The sequence below is a fragment of the Zootermopsis nevadensis genome, unplaced genomic scaffold (assembly GCF_977971745.1).
Source record: "Zootermopsis nevadensis isolate Lab colony 2312 unplaced genomic scaffold, Znev_1.0 Znev_ptg000024l, whole genome shotgun sequence".
In the NCBI taxonomy this organism is placed as follows: domain Eukaryota; kingdom Metazoa; phylum Arthropoda; class Insecta; order Blattodea; family Termopsidae; genus Zootermopsis; species Zootermopsis nevadensis.
In genome coordinates, this window is record NW_028259156.1 from 561,810 (window position 1) to 579,440 (window position 17,631).

The 17,631-nt window shown below is 39.4% G+C and overlaps 1 protein-coding gene across 1 annotated transcript; it reads left to right on the forward strand.

The window, feature by feature from the left end:
• Positions 1–769: 769 nt before the first annotated feature.
• LOC147872666 (uncharacterized) lies at positions 770–7,382 on the forward strand. The gene is made up of 3 exons (XM_087354899.1): positions 770–2,771; positions 3,887–4,063; positions 4,585–7,382. The coding sequence occupies exons 1-3, from the start codon at positions 2,669–2,671 to the stop codon at positions 4,767–4,769; spliced, it is 465 nt and encodes a 154-aa protein (XP_087211025.1). The 5' UTR covers positions 770–2,668; the 3' UTR covers positions 4,770–7,382.
• The last annotated feature ends 10,249 nt before the right edge of the window (positions 7,383–17,631 follow it).

The window sequence follows — 17,631 nt, forward strand, 5'->3', positions numbered from 1 at the left end:
AGGTCATCATCAGTGGCATCAGTCAAATGGTTCGAGCAAATATCATAATTAAAATAAAAGGTAATTGACAAGATGCTGTTATTCACAGGAGTCGAACTCGCACTCAGCTGTTGATTCCGTTGTACGGTGGCCGTTGCTGGTCTCGGCGAGATGTAGTTGCGTCGTCTGTACCTGTGAACTCGACAACCGTCGGCGAGAGACTGTCAGTTGGAAATGCATGGGTAAATATAAACTTGGAATCAGCGTGGCGAACTATTTGAAAAATACTTTCTCCTGTTTAATGCCAGGTCAAATATTACGTTAGAATCTTTGGTGTTTTGTTCGTTGATATTGGCTTTTTGTTGACTATTTTTGGAGATATGGATTTTTTCTAAGATATCTAGCATTTTAACTTTAGGAGCTATTCTTAATACCGCGTCTCCAATTTATGAGGTTACGGTCGTGCTTACATTGCGTTATCGGTCGCAGCTGTTGACGTAGGCGGGACTTGTACGCGTGAGTCACGGGCGAGTCAGTTTCGGTGCCGCTAGTAAGAGCGAACTACGAATATTTATCGTCACTAATAATGTTATTACATAAATTGTCGTTACCTTAAATCACAAAAAGATGTTCAAAGTGACTTCCTTGTGCTTACAAGCAAGTTTCACATCTCGTTAACATGTTTCGAAATACTCGACGAAGCTCTTCTTGGGAAATTGTCGATTATCTTCTTCTTCTGATTTAAGGTAAAAACAATTAATGTAATAACATTATTAGTGACGAGAAATATTCGTAGTTCGCTGGTACTAGCGGCACCGAATCTGATTCGCCCGTGACTCACGCGTACAAGTCCCGCCTACGTCAACAGCTGCGACCGATAACGCAATGTAGGCACGACCGTAACCTCATAAATTGGAGACCCGGTATGTTCATGATATCATCTATGGGGCCGTATTCGTTTCCGTGTTCGAGGATGTGTTCTGCATATTTCGATTTAGTTAAATTGAATCTGATATCGTGAATGTGTTCTTTAAATCTAGTTTTAAAATCCTTACCGGTTTCGCCTATATAGACTTGCTCGCAGCTTATGCATTTCAATTGGTACACACCACTACTATTATATTTGTTATCCTGTTTTCTTGAACTGCATTTGAATTTTATGGTGTTGTTAACTTTATATGTTACTTTAAGTTTGTGTTTTTTAATAATAGCATTAGAACGCTTACTAAAATATTCAAAAACACAAACGTAAAAGTAGCATATAAAGTTAACAACACCATAAAATTCAAATGCAGTTGAAGAAAACAGGATAACAAATTCAATAGTAGTGGTGTGTACCAATTGAAATGCGGAAGCTGCGAGCAAGTCTATATAGGCGAAACCGGTAGGGATTTTAAAACTAGATTTAAAGAATACATTCTCGATCTGATTCAATTTAACTAAATCGGAATATGCAGAACACATTCTTGAACACGGACACGAATACGGCCCCATAGAAGATATCATGAACATATTAAGAATAGCTCCAAAGGGTAAAATGCTGGATATTTTAGAAAAATTCCGTATACAGAAAAATAGTCGACGAAAAGCCAATATCAACGAACAAAACACCAAAGACTAACGTAATATTGACCTAGCTTTAAGCAGGAGGAAGTAATTTTTCAGTAGTTGGCCACCCTGATTTCAAGTTGCATTTTCAACTGAGTCTCCCCGACGGTTCTGGAGTTCACAGGTACAGCAACGGCTCCTGTGGATAACAGCATCTAGGGCAGCCATCTTGTCAATTACTTTTTATTTTAATTATGAAATTTGCTCGAACCATTTGACTGATGCCACTGATGATGACCTCTTGAGGTCGAAACGCGTATGGTAATAGTGTCCATTACAGTGTTCATAGTTGTTGGTTTGTTCACTCTATGATGTATTATAAAGGTTTCCATTTATGATATGCAGAAATGCATCCTGGAATGTGAGATGTCTGTCCACAAAGTCTCTTCGGGGTTTTGAAAAATTGAGCTAGCCACTTAAGGCTTGCGGCAGAAGTTTTTTACTGACCTCAGTAGAACGACCAGATGATATTCGAGCTCTTGCCATGTTCGCTGGAAGGCGATCTCGGCTATTCCAGCGGACATGCTCCACAGAACATGGCAAGTGCTCGAATTTTGCCTACATCGACGTCAGTAAAAGAGTCCAGAGTTTTACTGTAATATGTGGTCGTGCCACAATTTTTCAAAACCCCCAAGGGGCTTTGTGGACACGCTGTACATTTAAAATGTATTACATCACGTGCCCCATTGATTGAGATTTGCTGTTTTGTGGGCTTATGATAAAATTTAATCATGCAAATACCAGGGTCGCTCATTAAATAATGACCCACATGATTCCAACCGATGGCGGAGTTGTAGTGAACTGTTAAAATGGCGTTACAAGCAACGAGCTCTAATTGAATTCTTTGTTGCTGAAAAAGAAACTGTGATGAACATTCATGAACGTTTGTGTGCTGTGTACGGAAGCTGGGCTAAGAGACTTAAAGCTTCAGGAAGTGAAGAAACCGAGCTCCAGACATGTTGAACCGCGCGGATGCCATTATTCGTGAGGATCGGCGCATCACAACTCGACAATTGGCCCAAGAGCTTTCAGTCAGCAATGGAAGTGTGATTGCTCTCGCATATTCGAAGGTGTGCGCAAGATGGGTTCCACGAAGTCTCACAGCAGACCACAGGACTCAAAGGAAAACAATTTGGAGCGTTCTGATGCTGAGGGAGAGGTCTTTCTGTCCCGGATCATTACAGGTGACGAAACCACTTTGAGCCGGAGACAAAGTTACGAGGCATTAGTCCCACAGCATGTGGCCCAACCCGTCGTTGCATCTCCGTATGAGTTAGGCTCACACGGTATAGAAATTGTTTTTAAGATTTTACATCGAGGTCGGAGTCGGTACATCCTTACTGACTGCGACTCCACAGCCCTGTGGAGAAGTCCGGGAGAATTCCTGGAAAAGTCCTGGATAAGTCCTAATGTAGTGCCGGAGATGTCCTGGAGAGGTTGTTTGGAATTCCTTAAGCGGTGGTGGGTTTGATCCTATGCGGGTCGGTTATTTTGGATTCGTTTAAGTTTGATTGGGATAAGCTACATTGTATTAGGTAGCGTTGTGAGTTAGGTTGGTTTGGGTTAGGTTTGGTTTGGTTTGGTTATGTTAGGTAAGTAAAGGGTGCGCTATATGTTTTACGGTGGGTTGTGTTGTCATGGAGATTTTCCATCGTATTCATCGGGTGGTCGTTGGGACGTCCTGGAAAAGTCCTTGAGAATTCGTGGAGAAATCCTGGAAAAGTCCTACAGTAATGCCGGAGAAGTCCTGGAGACGTTGTGCGCAAATTGTATTGTCATGGAGAATTTCTGGAGGGATTCTGGTGAAGTCCTATATGGTCATTTGAAATTCCTTAAACGTCGGTGGGTTTTATCCCATACGGGTCGGTTATTATGGGTTCATTTAGGGTTAGTTTACGTTCAGTTAGGTTTATTTGGGTTAGTTTAGGTTAGGTTTTTATGTTAGGTTAGGTAAGGTTGTTTTGTTTTACGTCTGGTTAGGTTTTAACCTGAAGAATTTCTAACGTTGTTCGTAGGGATGTCCTGGAGACGTGCTGGAGAAACAGGGCTGTGCTGTCAGTAATAAAATCCCTGACATCATTATTTTGTCCGTATGTTCTAACTTTTTGAGAAAGCAAACGCATTACATCGCTCGCCGGCAAATTTCTACAGCTTTCTGACCTGAACTCTTCTATTTAAACGAGTACCGCAAAGAACGCGAATGGTGGCATTTATTTTTCTAGGTAGTAGATATCTTGTCATGTCTGTATGTATGTTTCCCCGCTACACTTCATGGACAAATTTACCTTTTGCTTACTAGGTGGCAGTCAGTTCGTGAAAGTCGGACTACAGAAGGGACAGCAATATAAAGGATTTAACTCAGATAATTCAATAAGCCACATACAAAGTGTGAAGCATGCGCCTGTTAGATCGAAAAGGAAAACCAAGAGAAATTCAACGAAGAAAGTTAAGCGCCGCGCAGTTTCTAAGAGAAGGAGTAAGTATAACCTCACCTATATCAATATTCAATCTGAATATATTAGTGGTCGGGACTCACTTTAGGTGTTCTTGCATATGTGTGCAGATTGGTAATCTACCTGAAACATATGACGTTCGTTGCATAAAATACGGATCAAGATCGGCTTGGTTAGTGTTTAAAATTTGCAACGAACGGGACGCATCTTGAATGAGGCTGTGTTTTGTTAAGCATTTCAATGAAGATCCACTTTAATACTACTGGAGCTGAGAGACAATCTGTCTGCATCTCTAAAGTCTGCACATCACAGCTAGTGTTCAACACATTTTGAGATAACTTATCCTGTGAAGCTCATTCAAGTTCATCTTCTTTGATTTACAAAAAATACATTGTGAATTTTGGTCTCTGAGGCCTCCAGATTGTGTAGATTAATCATGGAAACTTTGTTTCACTTATGACTCACATTAATAAGTGTTTGACTGCTTGTGTTGGGTTTATAAATACATTCAATTTTTTAAATGCTGTGTGATAAACTTTTTCAGGTCGCCCTAGTACTCCCAGAAAAGCAAAAGCTCGGGGAGGAAAAAATCTTAAGAAAATTGTAGAAAAAGCTGGAAAAGAAGCAGTGAGAGATAGTTTGAGGACAAGTGGTGTACTTGGAAAGACGTCGTCTGGATCAAAGAAATCAACTTCTGGTAGAGCCAAACGCAGCGAGAGGAAAACGTGAATGTTTGGAATTTGGGGTGAATTTCTTCATCCAGATCACCATTTTCACCGCTCATCAGTCTTTGTTGTAATGTGCCTTACCAGTTTGAAATGTGTTGCATTATATTCTTTGGATTTAAACCTGTAGCACTGTATTGTACACAATTGGTGTCCATTGTGTACAATACACAAAAATTGCTCGGCCCTGGTGTTTGTTTATATTAAAATTTATATTAGAATACAGGGTGAACAAAACACTTGCCATACGCGTTTCGACCTCAAGAGGTCATCATCAGTGGCATCAGTCAAATGGTTCGAGCAAATATCATAATTAAAATAAAAGGTAATTGACAAGATGCTGTTATTCACAGGAGTCGAACTCGCACTCAGCTGTTGATTCCGTTGTACGGTGGCCGTTGCTGGTCTCGGCGAGATGTAGTTGCGTCGTCTGTACCTGTGAACTCGACAACCGTCGGCGAGAGACTGTCAGTTGGAAATGCATGGGTAAATATAAACTTGGAATCAGCGTGGCGAACTATTTGAAAAATACTTTCTCCTGTTTAATGCCAGGTCAAATATTACGTTAGAATCTTTGGTGTTTTGTTCGTTGATATTGGCGTTTTGTTGACTATTTTTGGAGATATGGATTTTTTCTAAGATATCTAGCATTTTAACTTTAGGAGCTATTCTTAATACCGCGTCTCCAATTTATGAGGTTACGGTCGTGCTTACATTGCGTTATCGGTCGCAGCTGTTGACGTAGGCGGGACTTGTACGCGTGAGTCACGGGCGAGTCAGTTTCGGTGCCGCTAGTAAGAGCGAATTACGAATATTTATCGTCACTAATAATGTTATTACATAAATTGTTGTTACCTTAAATCACAAAAAGATGTTCAAAGTGACTTCCTTGTGCTTACAAGCAAGTTTCACATCTCGTTAACATGTTTCGAAATACTCGACGAAGCTCTTCTTGGGAAATTGTCCAATATCTTCTTCTTGTGATTTAAGGTAAAAACAATTAATGTAAAAACATTATTAGTGACGAGAAATATTCGTAGTTCGCTGGTACTAGCGGCACCGAATCTGATTCGCCCGTGACTCACGCGTACAAGTCCCGCCTACGTCAACAGCTGCGACCGATAACGCAATGTAGGCACGACCGTAACCTCATAAATTGGAGACCCGGTATGTTCATGATATCATCTATGGGGCCGTATTCGTTTCCGTGTTCGAGGATGTGTTCTGCATATTTCGATTTAGTTAAATTGAATCTGATATCGTGAATGTGTTCTTTAAATCTAGTTTTAAAATCCTTACCGGTTTCGCCTATATAGACTTGCTCGCAGCTTATGCATTTCAATTGGTACACACCACTACTATTATATTTGTTATCCTGTTTTCTTGAACTGCATTTGAATTTTATGGTGTTGTTAACTTTATATGTTACTTTAAGTTTGTGTTTCTTAATAATAGCATTAGAACGCTTACTAAAATATTCAAAAACACAAACGTAAAAGTAGCATATAAAGTTAACAACACCATAAAATTCAAATGCAGTTGAAGAAAACAGGATAACAAATTCAATAGTAGTGGTGTGTACCAATTGAAATGCGGAAGCTGCGAGCAAGTCTATATAGGCGAAACCGGTAGGGATTTTAAAACTAGATTTAAAGAATACATTCTCGATCTGATTCAATTTAACTAAATCGGAATATGCAGAACACATTCTTGAACACGGACACGAATACGGCCCCATAGAAGATATCATGAACATATTAAGAATAGCTCCAAAGGGTAAAATGCTGGATATTTTAGAAAAATTCCGTATACAGAAAAATAGTCGACGAAAAGCCATCATCACGAACAACACCAAAGACTAACGTAATATTGACCTAGCTTTAAGCAGGAGGAAGTAATTTTTCAGTAGTTGGCCACCCTGATTTCAAGTTGCATTTTCAACTGAGTCTCCCCGACGGTTCTGGAGTTCACAGGTACAGCAACGGCTCCTGTGGATAACAGCATCTAGGGCAGCCATCTTGTCAATTACCTTTTATTTTAATTATGAAATTTGCTCGAACCATTTGACTGATGCCACTGATGATGACCTCTTGAGGTCGAAACGCGTATGGTAATAGTGTCCATTACAGTGTTCATAGTTGTTGGTTTGTTCACTCTATGATGTATTATAAAGGTTTCCATTTATGATATGCAGAAATGCATCCTGGAATGTGAGATGTCTGTCCACAAAGTCTCTTCGGGGTTTTGAAAAATTGAGCTAGCCACTTAAGGCTTGCGGCAGAAGTTTTTTACTGACCTCAGTAGAACGACCAGATGATATTCGAGCTCTTGCCATGTTCGCTGGAAGGCGATCTCGGCTATTCCAGCGGACATGCTCCACAGAACATGGCAATTGCACGAATTTTGCCTACATCGACGTCAGTAAAAGAGTCCAGAGTTTTACTGTAATATGTGGTCGTGCCACAATTTTTCAAAACCCCCAAGGGGCTTTGTGGACACGCTGTACATTTAAAATGTATTACATCACGTGCCCCATTGATTGAGATTTGCTGTTTTGTGGGCTTATGATAAAATTTAATTAATATTATTATTATTAATAAATATTAATTACATATGACTGGTTTCTGCATGTTTCTCCCATCAAGTACCTAAGGAATTAACACAGTTTCTCTACTACTCCTTGTATTTTTTGACGTAAATACGTCTATACGGAAGGGTCATTCGGCAAAAAAGCATAACGAAGATGTCTAAGATCCACATCAACAATGTGTAAATATGGACCAACGACAATGGTCAGCTTTTATACGAACTCATGCGTGCATTGTTATGTTACCTAAGAAACTAGTTGTTTGTTATTTGTTTACTCTGCATAGTTGTGTTTCATTACTGCCGTCAACATCCGCTTTCATTATTGTGGAAAGAGCTGAGCTGTGAATCGCTTGTAGAATAAGTGCGTCGTAGAGTAGATATTATTGTGCTGTTAAAAAAGTTTTAGAATATCTGCCCTCCACTCACTGCATTTTAGATTTGATTAAATTGATCATTCTCGGTGGACATCGTGGTCTCCTACAGTTGAACAAAGTTTGAGGTAAGGGAGTCCTATTTATAATTATTGTTTATCACATTTAATGTTTTCATCTGCATTTGTGAACTCTTGTAAGAGGATTAGGCTTGTAGGCAGTTTGTATTATTAAGGTACCGGAACCAAAGTTACGAGGCATTAGTCCCACAGCACGTGGCCCAACCCGTCGTTGAATCTCCGTAAGAGTTAGGCTTACACGGTATAGAAATTTTTTTTAAGGATTTACATCGAGGTCGGAGTCGGTACATCCTTACTGACTGCAACTCCACAGCCCTGGGGAGAAGTCCGGGAGAATTCCTGGAAAAGTCCTGGATAAATCCTGGATAAGTCCTAATGTAGTGCCGGAGATGTCCTGGAGAGGTTGTTAGGAATTCCTTAAGCGGTGGTGGCTTTGATCCTATGCGGGTCGGTTATTTTGGATTCGTTTAAGTTTGATTGGGATAAGTTACATAGTATTAGGTTGCGTTGTGGATTAAGTTGGTTTGGGTTAGGTTAGGTTTGGTTTGGTTTTGGGTTAGGTTTGGTTATGTTAGGATAAGTTCAGTTAAGTTGAGTAAGTTAAGGGTGCGTTATATAAGGTTGTTTTACGATTGGTTGGGTTGTCCTGGAGAATGTGTAAATATGGACCGACAACAATGGTCAGCTTTTATATGAACTCCTGCGTGCATTGTTATGTTACCTAAGAAACTAGTTGTTTGTTATTTGTTTACTCTGCATGTTACCAAAGAAACTAATTGTTTGTTATTTGTTTACTCGGCATTGTTGTGTTTAATTATCGCCGCCAACAATCTGCATTCGTTATTGCGGAAAGAGCTGAGCTGTGAATCGCTTGTAGAAGAAGTGCGTCGTAGAGTAGATATTATTCTGCTGTTAAAAAAGTTTTAGAATATCTGCCTTCCACTCACTGCATTTTAGATTTGATTAAATTGATCATTCTCGGTGGACATCGTGGTCTCCTACAATTGAACAAAGTTTGAGGTAAGGGTGTCCTATTTATAACTATTGTTTATCACATTTAATGTTTTCATCTGCATTTGTGAACTCTTGTAAGAGGTTTAGGCTTGTATTCTTAAGGTACCGAAGCCAAAGTTACGAGGCAGTAGTCCCACAGCACGTGGCTCAACGCGTCGTTGAATCTCCGTAAGAGTTAGGCTCACACGGTATAGAAATTGTTTTTAAGGATTTACATCGAGGTCGGGGTCGGTACATCCTTACTGACTGCAACTCCACAGCCCTGTGGAGAAGTCCGGGAGAATTCCTGGAAAAGTCCTGGATAAATCCTGGATAAGTCCTGGATAAGTCCTAATGTAGTGCCGGAGATGTCCTGGAGAGGTTGTTAGGAATTCCTTAAGCGGTGGTGGGTTTTATCCTATGCGGTTCGGTTATTTTGGATTCGTTTAAGTTTGATTGGGATAAGTTACATTGTATTAGGTTGCGTTGTGTGTTAAGTTGGTTTGGTTATGTTAGGTTTGGTTTGGTTAGGATAGATTAGGTTTGGTTCGGTTAGGATAGGTTCAGTTAAGTTGAGTAAGTTAAGTTTGCGTTATATAAGGTTGTTTTACGATTGGTTGGGTTGTCCTGGAGAATGTGTAAATATCGACCGACAACAATGGTCAGCTTTTATATGAACTTCTGTGTGCATTGTTATGTTACCTAAGAAACTATTTGTTTGTTATTTGTTTACTCTGCATGTTACCAAAGAAACTGTTATGTCATCTCTTTACTCGGCATTGTTGTGTTTAATTATCGCCGCCAACAATCTGCATTCGTTATTGCGGAAAGAGCTGAGCTGTGAATCGCTTGTAGAAGAAGTGCGTCGTAGAGTAGATATTATTGTGCTGTTAAAAAAGTACTAGAATATCTGCCCTCCACTCACTGCATTTTAGATTTGATTAAATTGATCATTCTCGGTGGACATCGTGGTCTCCTACAGTTGAACAAAGTTTGAGGTAAGGGAGTCCTATTTATAATTATTGTTTATCACATTTAATGTTTTCATCCGCATTAAGGTCTTCCTATGTTACGCCTTCCTATAGGTGGATGGGTTTCCTTATCAATAAATTTTTCGACTTAACTTAGTTCATTACATATGACTGGTTTCTGCATGTTTCTCCCATCAAGTACCTAAGGAATTAACAGTTTCTCTTCAACTCCTCCTTGTATTTTTTGACGTAAATACGTCTATACGGAAGGGTCATTCGGCAAAAAAGCATAACGAAGATGTCTAAGATCCACATCAACAATGTGTAAATATCGACCAACAACAATGGTCAGCTTTTATATGAACTCCTGCGTGCATTGTTATGTTACCTAAGAAACTAGTTGTTTGTTATTTGTTTACTCTGCATGTTACCAAAGAAACTAACTGTTATGTCATCTCTTTGCTCGGCATTGTTGTGTTTAATTATCGCCGCCAACAATCTGCATTCGTTATTGCGGAAAGAGCTGAGCTGTGAATCGCTTGTAGAAGAAGTGCGTCGTAGAGTAGATATTATTGTGGTGTTAAAAAAGTATTAGAATATCTGCCCTCCACTCACTGCATTTTAGATTTGATTAAATTGATCATTCTCGGTGGACATCGTGGTCTCCTACAATTGAACAAAGTTTGAGGTAAGGGAGTCCTATTTATAACTATTGTTTATCACATTTAATGTTTTCATCTGCATTTGTGAACTCTTGTAAGAGGTTTAGGCTTGTATTCTTAAGGTACCGAAGCCAAAGTTACGAGGCAGTAGTCCCACAGCACGTGGCTCAACGCGTCGTTGAATCTCCGTAAGAGTTAGGCTCACACGGTATAGAAATTGTTTTTAAGGATTTACATCGAGGTCGGGGTCGGTACATCCTTACTGACTGCAACTCCACAGCCCTGTGGAGAAGTCCGGGAGAATTCCTGGAAAAGTCCTGGATAAATCCTGGATAAGTCCTAATGTAGTGCCGGAGATGTCCTGGAGAGGTTGTTAGGAATTCCTTAAGCGGTGGTGGGTTTTATCCTATGCGGTTCGGTTATTTTGGATTCGTTTAAGTTTGATTGGGATAAGTTACATTGTATTAGGTTGCGTTGTGTGTTAAGTTGGTTTGGTTATGTTAGGTTTGGTTTGGTTAGGATAGATTAGGTTTGGTTCGGTTAGGATAGGTTCAGTTAAGTTGAGTAAATTAAGTTTGCGTTATATAAGGTTGTTTTACGATTGGTTGGGTTGTCCTGGAGAATGTGTAAATATCGACCGACAACAATGGTCAGCTTTTATATGAACTTCTGTGTGCATTGTTATGTTACCTAAGAAACTATTTGTTTGTTATTTGTTTACTCTGCATGTTACCAAAGAAACTGTTATGTCATCTCTTTACTCGGCATTGTTGTGTTTAATTATCGCCGCCAACAATCTGCATTCGTTATTGCGGAAAGAGCTGAGCTGTGAATCGCTTGTAGAAGAAGTGCGTCGTAGAGTAGATATTATTGTGCTGTTAAAAAAGTACTAGAATATCTGCCCTCCACTCACTGCATTTTAGATTTGATTAAATTGATCATTCTCGGTGGACATCGTGGTCTCCTACAGTTGAACAAAGTTTGAGGTAAGGGAGTCCTATTTATAATTATTGTTTATCACATTTAATGTTTTCATCCGCATTAAGGTCTTCCTATGTTACGCCTTCCTATAGGTGGATGGGTTTCCTTATCAATAAATTTTTCGACTTAACTTAGTTCATTACATATGACTGGTTTCTGCATGTTTCTCCCATCAAGTACCTAAGGAATTAACAGTTTCTCTTCAACTCCTCCTTGTATTTTTTGACGTAAATACGTCTATACGGAAGGGTCATTCGGCAAAAAAGCATAACGAAGATGTCTAAGATCCACATCAACAATGTGTAAATATCGACCAACAACAATGGTCAGCTTTTATATGAACTCCTGCGTGCATTGTTATGTTACCTAAGAAACTAATTGTTTGTTATTTGTTTACTCTGCATGTTACCAAAGAAACTAACTGTTATGTCATCTCTTTGCTCGGCATTGTTGTGTTTAATTATCGCCGCCAACAATCTGCATTCGTTATTGCGGAAAGAGCTGAGCTGTGAATCGCTTGTAGAAGAAGTGCGTCGTAGAGTAGATATTATTGTGGTGTTAAAAAAGTATTAGAATATCTGCCCTCCACTCACTGCATTTTAGATTTGATTAAATTGATCATTCTCGGTGGACATCGTGGTCTCCTACAATTGAACAAAGTTTGAGGTAAGGGAGTCCTATTTATAACTATTGTTTATCACATTTAATGTTTTCATCTGCATTTGTGAACTCTTGTAAGAGGTTTAGGCTTGTATTCTTAAGGTACCGAAGCCAAAGTTACGAGGCAGTAGTCCCACAGCACGTGGCTCAACGCGTCGTTGAATCTCCGTAAGAGTTAGGCTCACACGGTATAGAAATTGTTTTTAAGGATTTACATCGAGGTCGGGGTCGGTACATCCTTACTGACTGCAACTCCACAGCCCTGTGGAGAAGTCCGGGAGAATTCCTGGAAAAGTCCTGGATAAATCCTGGATAAGTCCTAATGTAGTGCCGGAGATGTCCTGGAGAGGTTGTTAGGAATTCCTTAAGCGGTGGTGGGTTTTATCCTATGCGGTTCGGTTATTTTGGATTCGTTTAAGTTTGATTGGGATAAGTTACATTGTATTAGGTTGCGTTGTGTGTTAAGTTGGTTTGGTTATGTTAGGTTTGGTTTGGTTAGGATAGATTAGGTTTGGTTCGGTTAGGATAGGTTCAGTTAAGTTGAGTAAGTTAAGGGTGCGTTATATAAGGTTGTTTTACGATTGGTTGGGTTGTCCTGGAGAATGTGTAAATATGGACCGACAACAATGGTCAGCTTTTATATGAACTCCTGCGTGCATTGTTATGTTACCTAAGAAACTAGTTGTTTGTTATTTGTTTACTCTGCATGTTACCAAAGAAACTAACTGTTATGTCATCTCTTTACTCGGCATTGTTGTGTTTAATTATCGCCGTCAACAATCCGCTTTCGTTATTGCGGAAAGAGCTGAGCTGTGAATCGCTTGTAGAAGAAGTGCGTCGTAGAGTAGATATTATTGTGCTGTTAAAAAAGTTTTAGAATATCTGCCCTCCACTCACTGCATTTTAGATTTGATTAAATTGATCATTCTCGGTGGACATCGTGGTCTCCTACAGTTGAACAAAGTTTGAGGTAAGGGAGTCCTATTTATAATTATTGTTTATCACATTTAATGTTTTCATCCGCATTAAGGTCTTCCTATGTTACGCCTTCCTATAGGTGGATGGGTTTCCTTATCAATAAATTTTTCGACTTAACTTAGTTCATTACATATGACTGGTTTCTGCATGTTTCTCCCATCAAGTACCTAAGGAATTAACACAGTTTCTCTTCAACTCCTCCTTGTATTTTTTGACGTAAATACGTCTATACGGAAGTGTCATTCGGCAAAAAAGCATAACGAAGATGTCTAAGATCCACATCAACAATGTGTAAATATCGACCAACAACAATGGTCAGCTTTTATATGAACTCCTGCGTGCATTGTTATGTTACCTAAGAAACTAGTTGTTTGTTATTTGTTTACTCTGCATGTTACCAAAGAAACTAACTGTTATGTCATCTCTTTGCTCGGCATTGTTGTGTTTAATTATCGCCGCCAACAATCTGCATTCGTTATTGCGGAAAGAGCTGAGCTGTGAATCGCTTGTAGAAGAAGTGCGTCGTAGAGTAGATATTATTCTGCTGTTAAAAAAGTTTTAGAATATCTGCCTTCCACTCACTGCATTTTAGATTTGATTAAATTGATCATTCTCGGTGGACATCGTGGTCTCCTACAATTGAACAAAGTTTGAGGTAAGGGAGTCCTATTTATAACTATTGTTTATCACATTTAATGTTTTCATCTGCATTTGTGAACTCTTGTAAGAGGTTTAGGCTTGTATTCTTAAGGTACCGAAGCCAAAGTTACGAGGCAGTAGTCCCACAGCACGTGGCTCAACGCGTCGTTGAATCTCCGTAAGAGTTAGGGTCACACGGTATAGAAATTGTTTTTAAGGATTTACATCGAGGTCGGGGTCGGTACATCCTTACTGACTGCGACTCCACAGCCGTGTGGAGAAGTCCGGGAGAATTCCTGGAAAAGTCCTGGATAAATCCTGGATAAGTCCTAATGTAGTGCCGGAGATGTCCTGGAGAGGTTGTTAGGAATTCCTTAAGCGGTGGTGGGTTTTATCCTATGCGGGTCGGTTATTTTGGATTCGTTTCAGTTTGATTGGGATAAGTTACATTGTATTAGGTTGCGTTGTGTGTTAAGTTGGTTTGGTTATGTTAGGTTTGGTTTGGTTAGAATAGATTAGGTTTGGTTAAGTTTGCGTTATATAAGGTTGTTTTACGATTGGTTGGGTTGTCCTGGAGAATGTGTAAATATGGACCGACAACAATGGTCAGCTTTTATATGAACTCCTGCGTGCATTGTTATGTTACCTAAGAAACTAGTTGTTTGTTATTTGTTTACTCTGCATGTTACCAAAGAAACTAATTGTTTGTTATTTGTTTACTCGGCATTGTTGTGTTTAATTATCGCCGCCAACAATCTGCATTCGTTATTGCGGAAAGAGCTGAGCTGTGAATCGATTGTAGAAGAAGTGCGTCGTAGAGTAGATATTATTGTGCTGTTAAAAAAGTTTTAGAATATCTGCCTTCCACTCACTGCATTTTAGATTTGATTAAATTGATCATTCTCGGTAGACATCGTGGTCTCCTACAATTGAACAAAGTTTGAGGTAAGGGAGTCCTATTTATAATTATTGTTTATCACATTTAATGTTTTCATCCGCATTAAGGTCTTCCTATGTTACGCCTTCCTATAGGTGGATGGGTTTCCTTATCAATAAATTTTTCGACTTAACTTAGTTCATTACATATGACTGGTTTCTGCATGTTTCTCCCATCAAGTACCTAAGGAATTAACACAGTTTCTCTTCTACTCCTTGTATTTTTTGACGTAAATACGTCTATACGGAAGGGTCATTCGGCAAAAAAGCATAACGAAGATGTCTAAGATCCACATCAACAATGTGTAAATATGGACCAACGACAATGGTCAGCTTTTATACGAACTCCTGCGTGCATTGTTATGTTACCTAAGAAACTAGTTGTTTGTTATTTGTTTACTCTGCATTGTTGTGTTTCATTACTGCCGTCAACATCCGCTTTCATTATTGTGGAAAGAGCTGAGCTGTGAATCGCTTGTAGAAGAAGTGCGTCGTAGAGTAGATATTATTGTGCTGTTAAAAAAGTTTTAGAATATCTGCCCTCCACTCACTGCATTTTAGATTTGATTAAATTGATCATTCTCGGTGGACATCGTGGTCTCCTACAGTTGAACAAAGTTTGAGGTAAGGGAGTCCTATTTATAATTATTGTTTATCACATTTAATGTTTTCATCTGCATTTGTGAACTCTTGTAAGAGGATTAGGCTTGTAGGCAGTTTGTATTCTTAAGGTACCGGAACCAAAGTTACGAGGCATTAGTCCCACAGCACGTGGCCTAACCCGTCGTTGAATCTCCGTAAGAGTTAGGCTCACACGGTATAGAAATTTTTTTTAAGGATTTACATCGAGGTCGGGGTCGGTACATCCTTACTGACTGCAACTCCACAGCCCTGTGGAGAAGTCCGGGAGAATTCCTGGAAAAGTCCTGGATAAGTCCTAATGTAGTGCAGGAGATGTCCTGGAGAGGTTGTTAGGAATTCCTTAAGCGGTGGTGGCTTTGATCCTATGCGGGTCGGTTATTTTGGATTCGTTTAAGTTTGATTGGGATAAGTTACATAGTATTAGGTTGCGTTGTGGGTTAAGTTGGTTTGGGTTAGGTTAGGTTTGGTTTGGTTTTGGGTTAGGTTTGGTTATGTTAGGATAGGTTCAGTTAAGTTGAGTAAGTTAAGGGTGCGTTATATAAGGTTGTTTTACGATTGGTTGGGTTGTCCTGGAGAATGTGTAAATATGGACCGACAACAATGGTCAGCTTTTATATGAACTCCTGCGTGCATTGTTATGTTACCTAAGAAACTAGTTGTTTGTTATTTGTTTACTCTGCATGTTACCAAAGAAACTAACTGTTATGTCATCTCTTTACTCGGCATTGTTGTGTTTAATTATCGCCGCCAAAAATCTGCATTCGTTATTGCGGAAAGAGCTGAGCTGTGAATCGCTTGTAGAAGAAGTGCGTCGTAGAGTTGATATTATTGTGGTGTTAAAAAAGTATTAGAATATCTGCCCTCCACTCACTGCATTTTAGATTTGATTAAATTGATCATTCTCGGTGGACATCGTGGTCTCCTACAATTGAACAAAGTTTGAGGTAAGGGAGTCCTATTTATAACTATTGTTTATCACATTTAATGTTTTCATCTGCATTTGTGAACTCTTGTAAGAGGTTTAGGCTTGTATTCTTAAGGTACCGAAGCCAAAGTTACGAGGCAGTAGTCCCACAGCACGTGGCTCAACGCGTCGTTGAATCTCCGTAAGAGTTAGGCTCACACGGTATAGAAATTGTTTTTAAGGATTTACATCGAGGTCGGGGTCGGTACATCCTTACTGACTGCAACTCCACAGCCCTGTGGAGAAGTCCGGGAGAATTCCTGGAAAAGTCCTGGATAAATCCTGGATAAGTCCTAATGTAGTGCCGGAGATGTCCTGGAGAGGTTGTTAGGAATTCCTTAAGCGGTGGTGGGTTTTATCCTATGCGGTTCGGTTATTTTGGATTCGTTTAAGTTTGATTGGGATAAGTTACATTGTATTAGGTTGCGTTGTGTGTTAAGTTGGTTTGGTTATGTTAGGTTTGGTTTGGTTAGGATAGATTAGGTTTGGTTCGGTTAGGATAGGTTCAGTTAAGTTGAGTAAGTTAAGGGTGCGTTATATAAGGTTGTTTTACGATTGGTTGGGTTGTCCTGGAGAATGTGTAAATATCGACCGACAACAATGGTCAGCTTTTATATGAACTCCTGCGTGCATTGTTATGTTACCTAAGAAACTAGTTGTTTGTTATTTGTTTACTCTGCATGTTACCAAAGAAACTAACTGTTATGTCATCTCTTTACTCGGCATTGTTGTGTTTAATTATCGCCGTCAACAATCCGCTTTCGTTATTGCGGAAAGAGCTGAGCTGTGAATCGCTTGTAGAAGAAGTGCGTCGTAGAGTAGATATTATTGTGCTGTTAAAAAAGTTTTAGAATATCTGCCCTCCACTCACTGCATTTTAGATTTGATTAAATTGATCATTCTCGGTGGACATCGTGGTCTCCTACAGTTGAACAAAGTTTGAGGTAAGGGAGTCCTATTTATAATTATTGTTTATCACATTTAATGTTTTCATCCGCATTAAGGTCTTCCTATGTTACGCCTTCCTATAGGTGGATGGGTTTCCTTATCAATAAATTTTTCGACTTAACTTAGTTCATTACATATGACTGGTTTCTGCATGTTTCTCCCATCAAGTACCTAAGGAATTAACACAGTTTCTCTTCAACTCCTCCTTGTATTTTTTGACGTAAATACGTCTATACGGAAGTGTCATTCGGCAAAAAAGCATAACGAAGATGTCTAAGATCCACATCAACAATGTGTAAATATCGACCAACAACAATGGTCAGCTTTTATATGAACTCCTGCGTGCATTGTTATGTTACCTAAGAAACTAGTTGTTTGTTATTTGTTTACTCTGCATGTTACCAAAGAAACTAACTGTTATGTCATCTCTTTGCTCGGCATTGTTGTGTTTA

Bases quoted from the DNA above. Each gene is read 5' to 3' on its own strand.
- LOC147872666 (XM_087354899.1), top strand. From the start codon at position 2,669: ATGGGTTCCACGAAGTCTCACAGCAGACCACAGGACTCAAAGGAAAAC. The intron at 2,772-3,886 runs GTGACGAAACCA...TTTGCTTACTAG, and splicing joins TCTGTCCCGGATCATTACAG to GTGGCAGTCAGTTCGTGAAA. The intron at 4,064-4,584 runs GTAAGTATAACC...AAACTTTTTCAG, and splicing joins CGCAGTTTCTAAGAGAAGGA to GTCGCCCTAGTACTCCCAGA.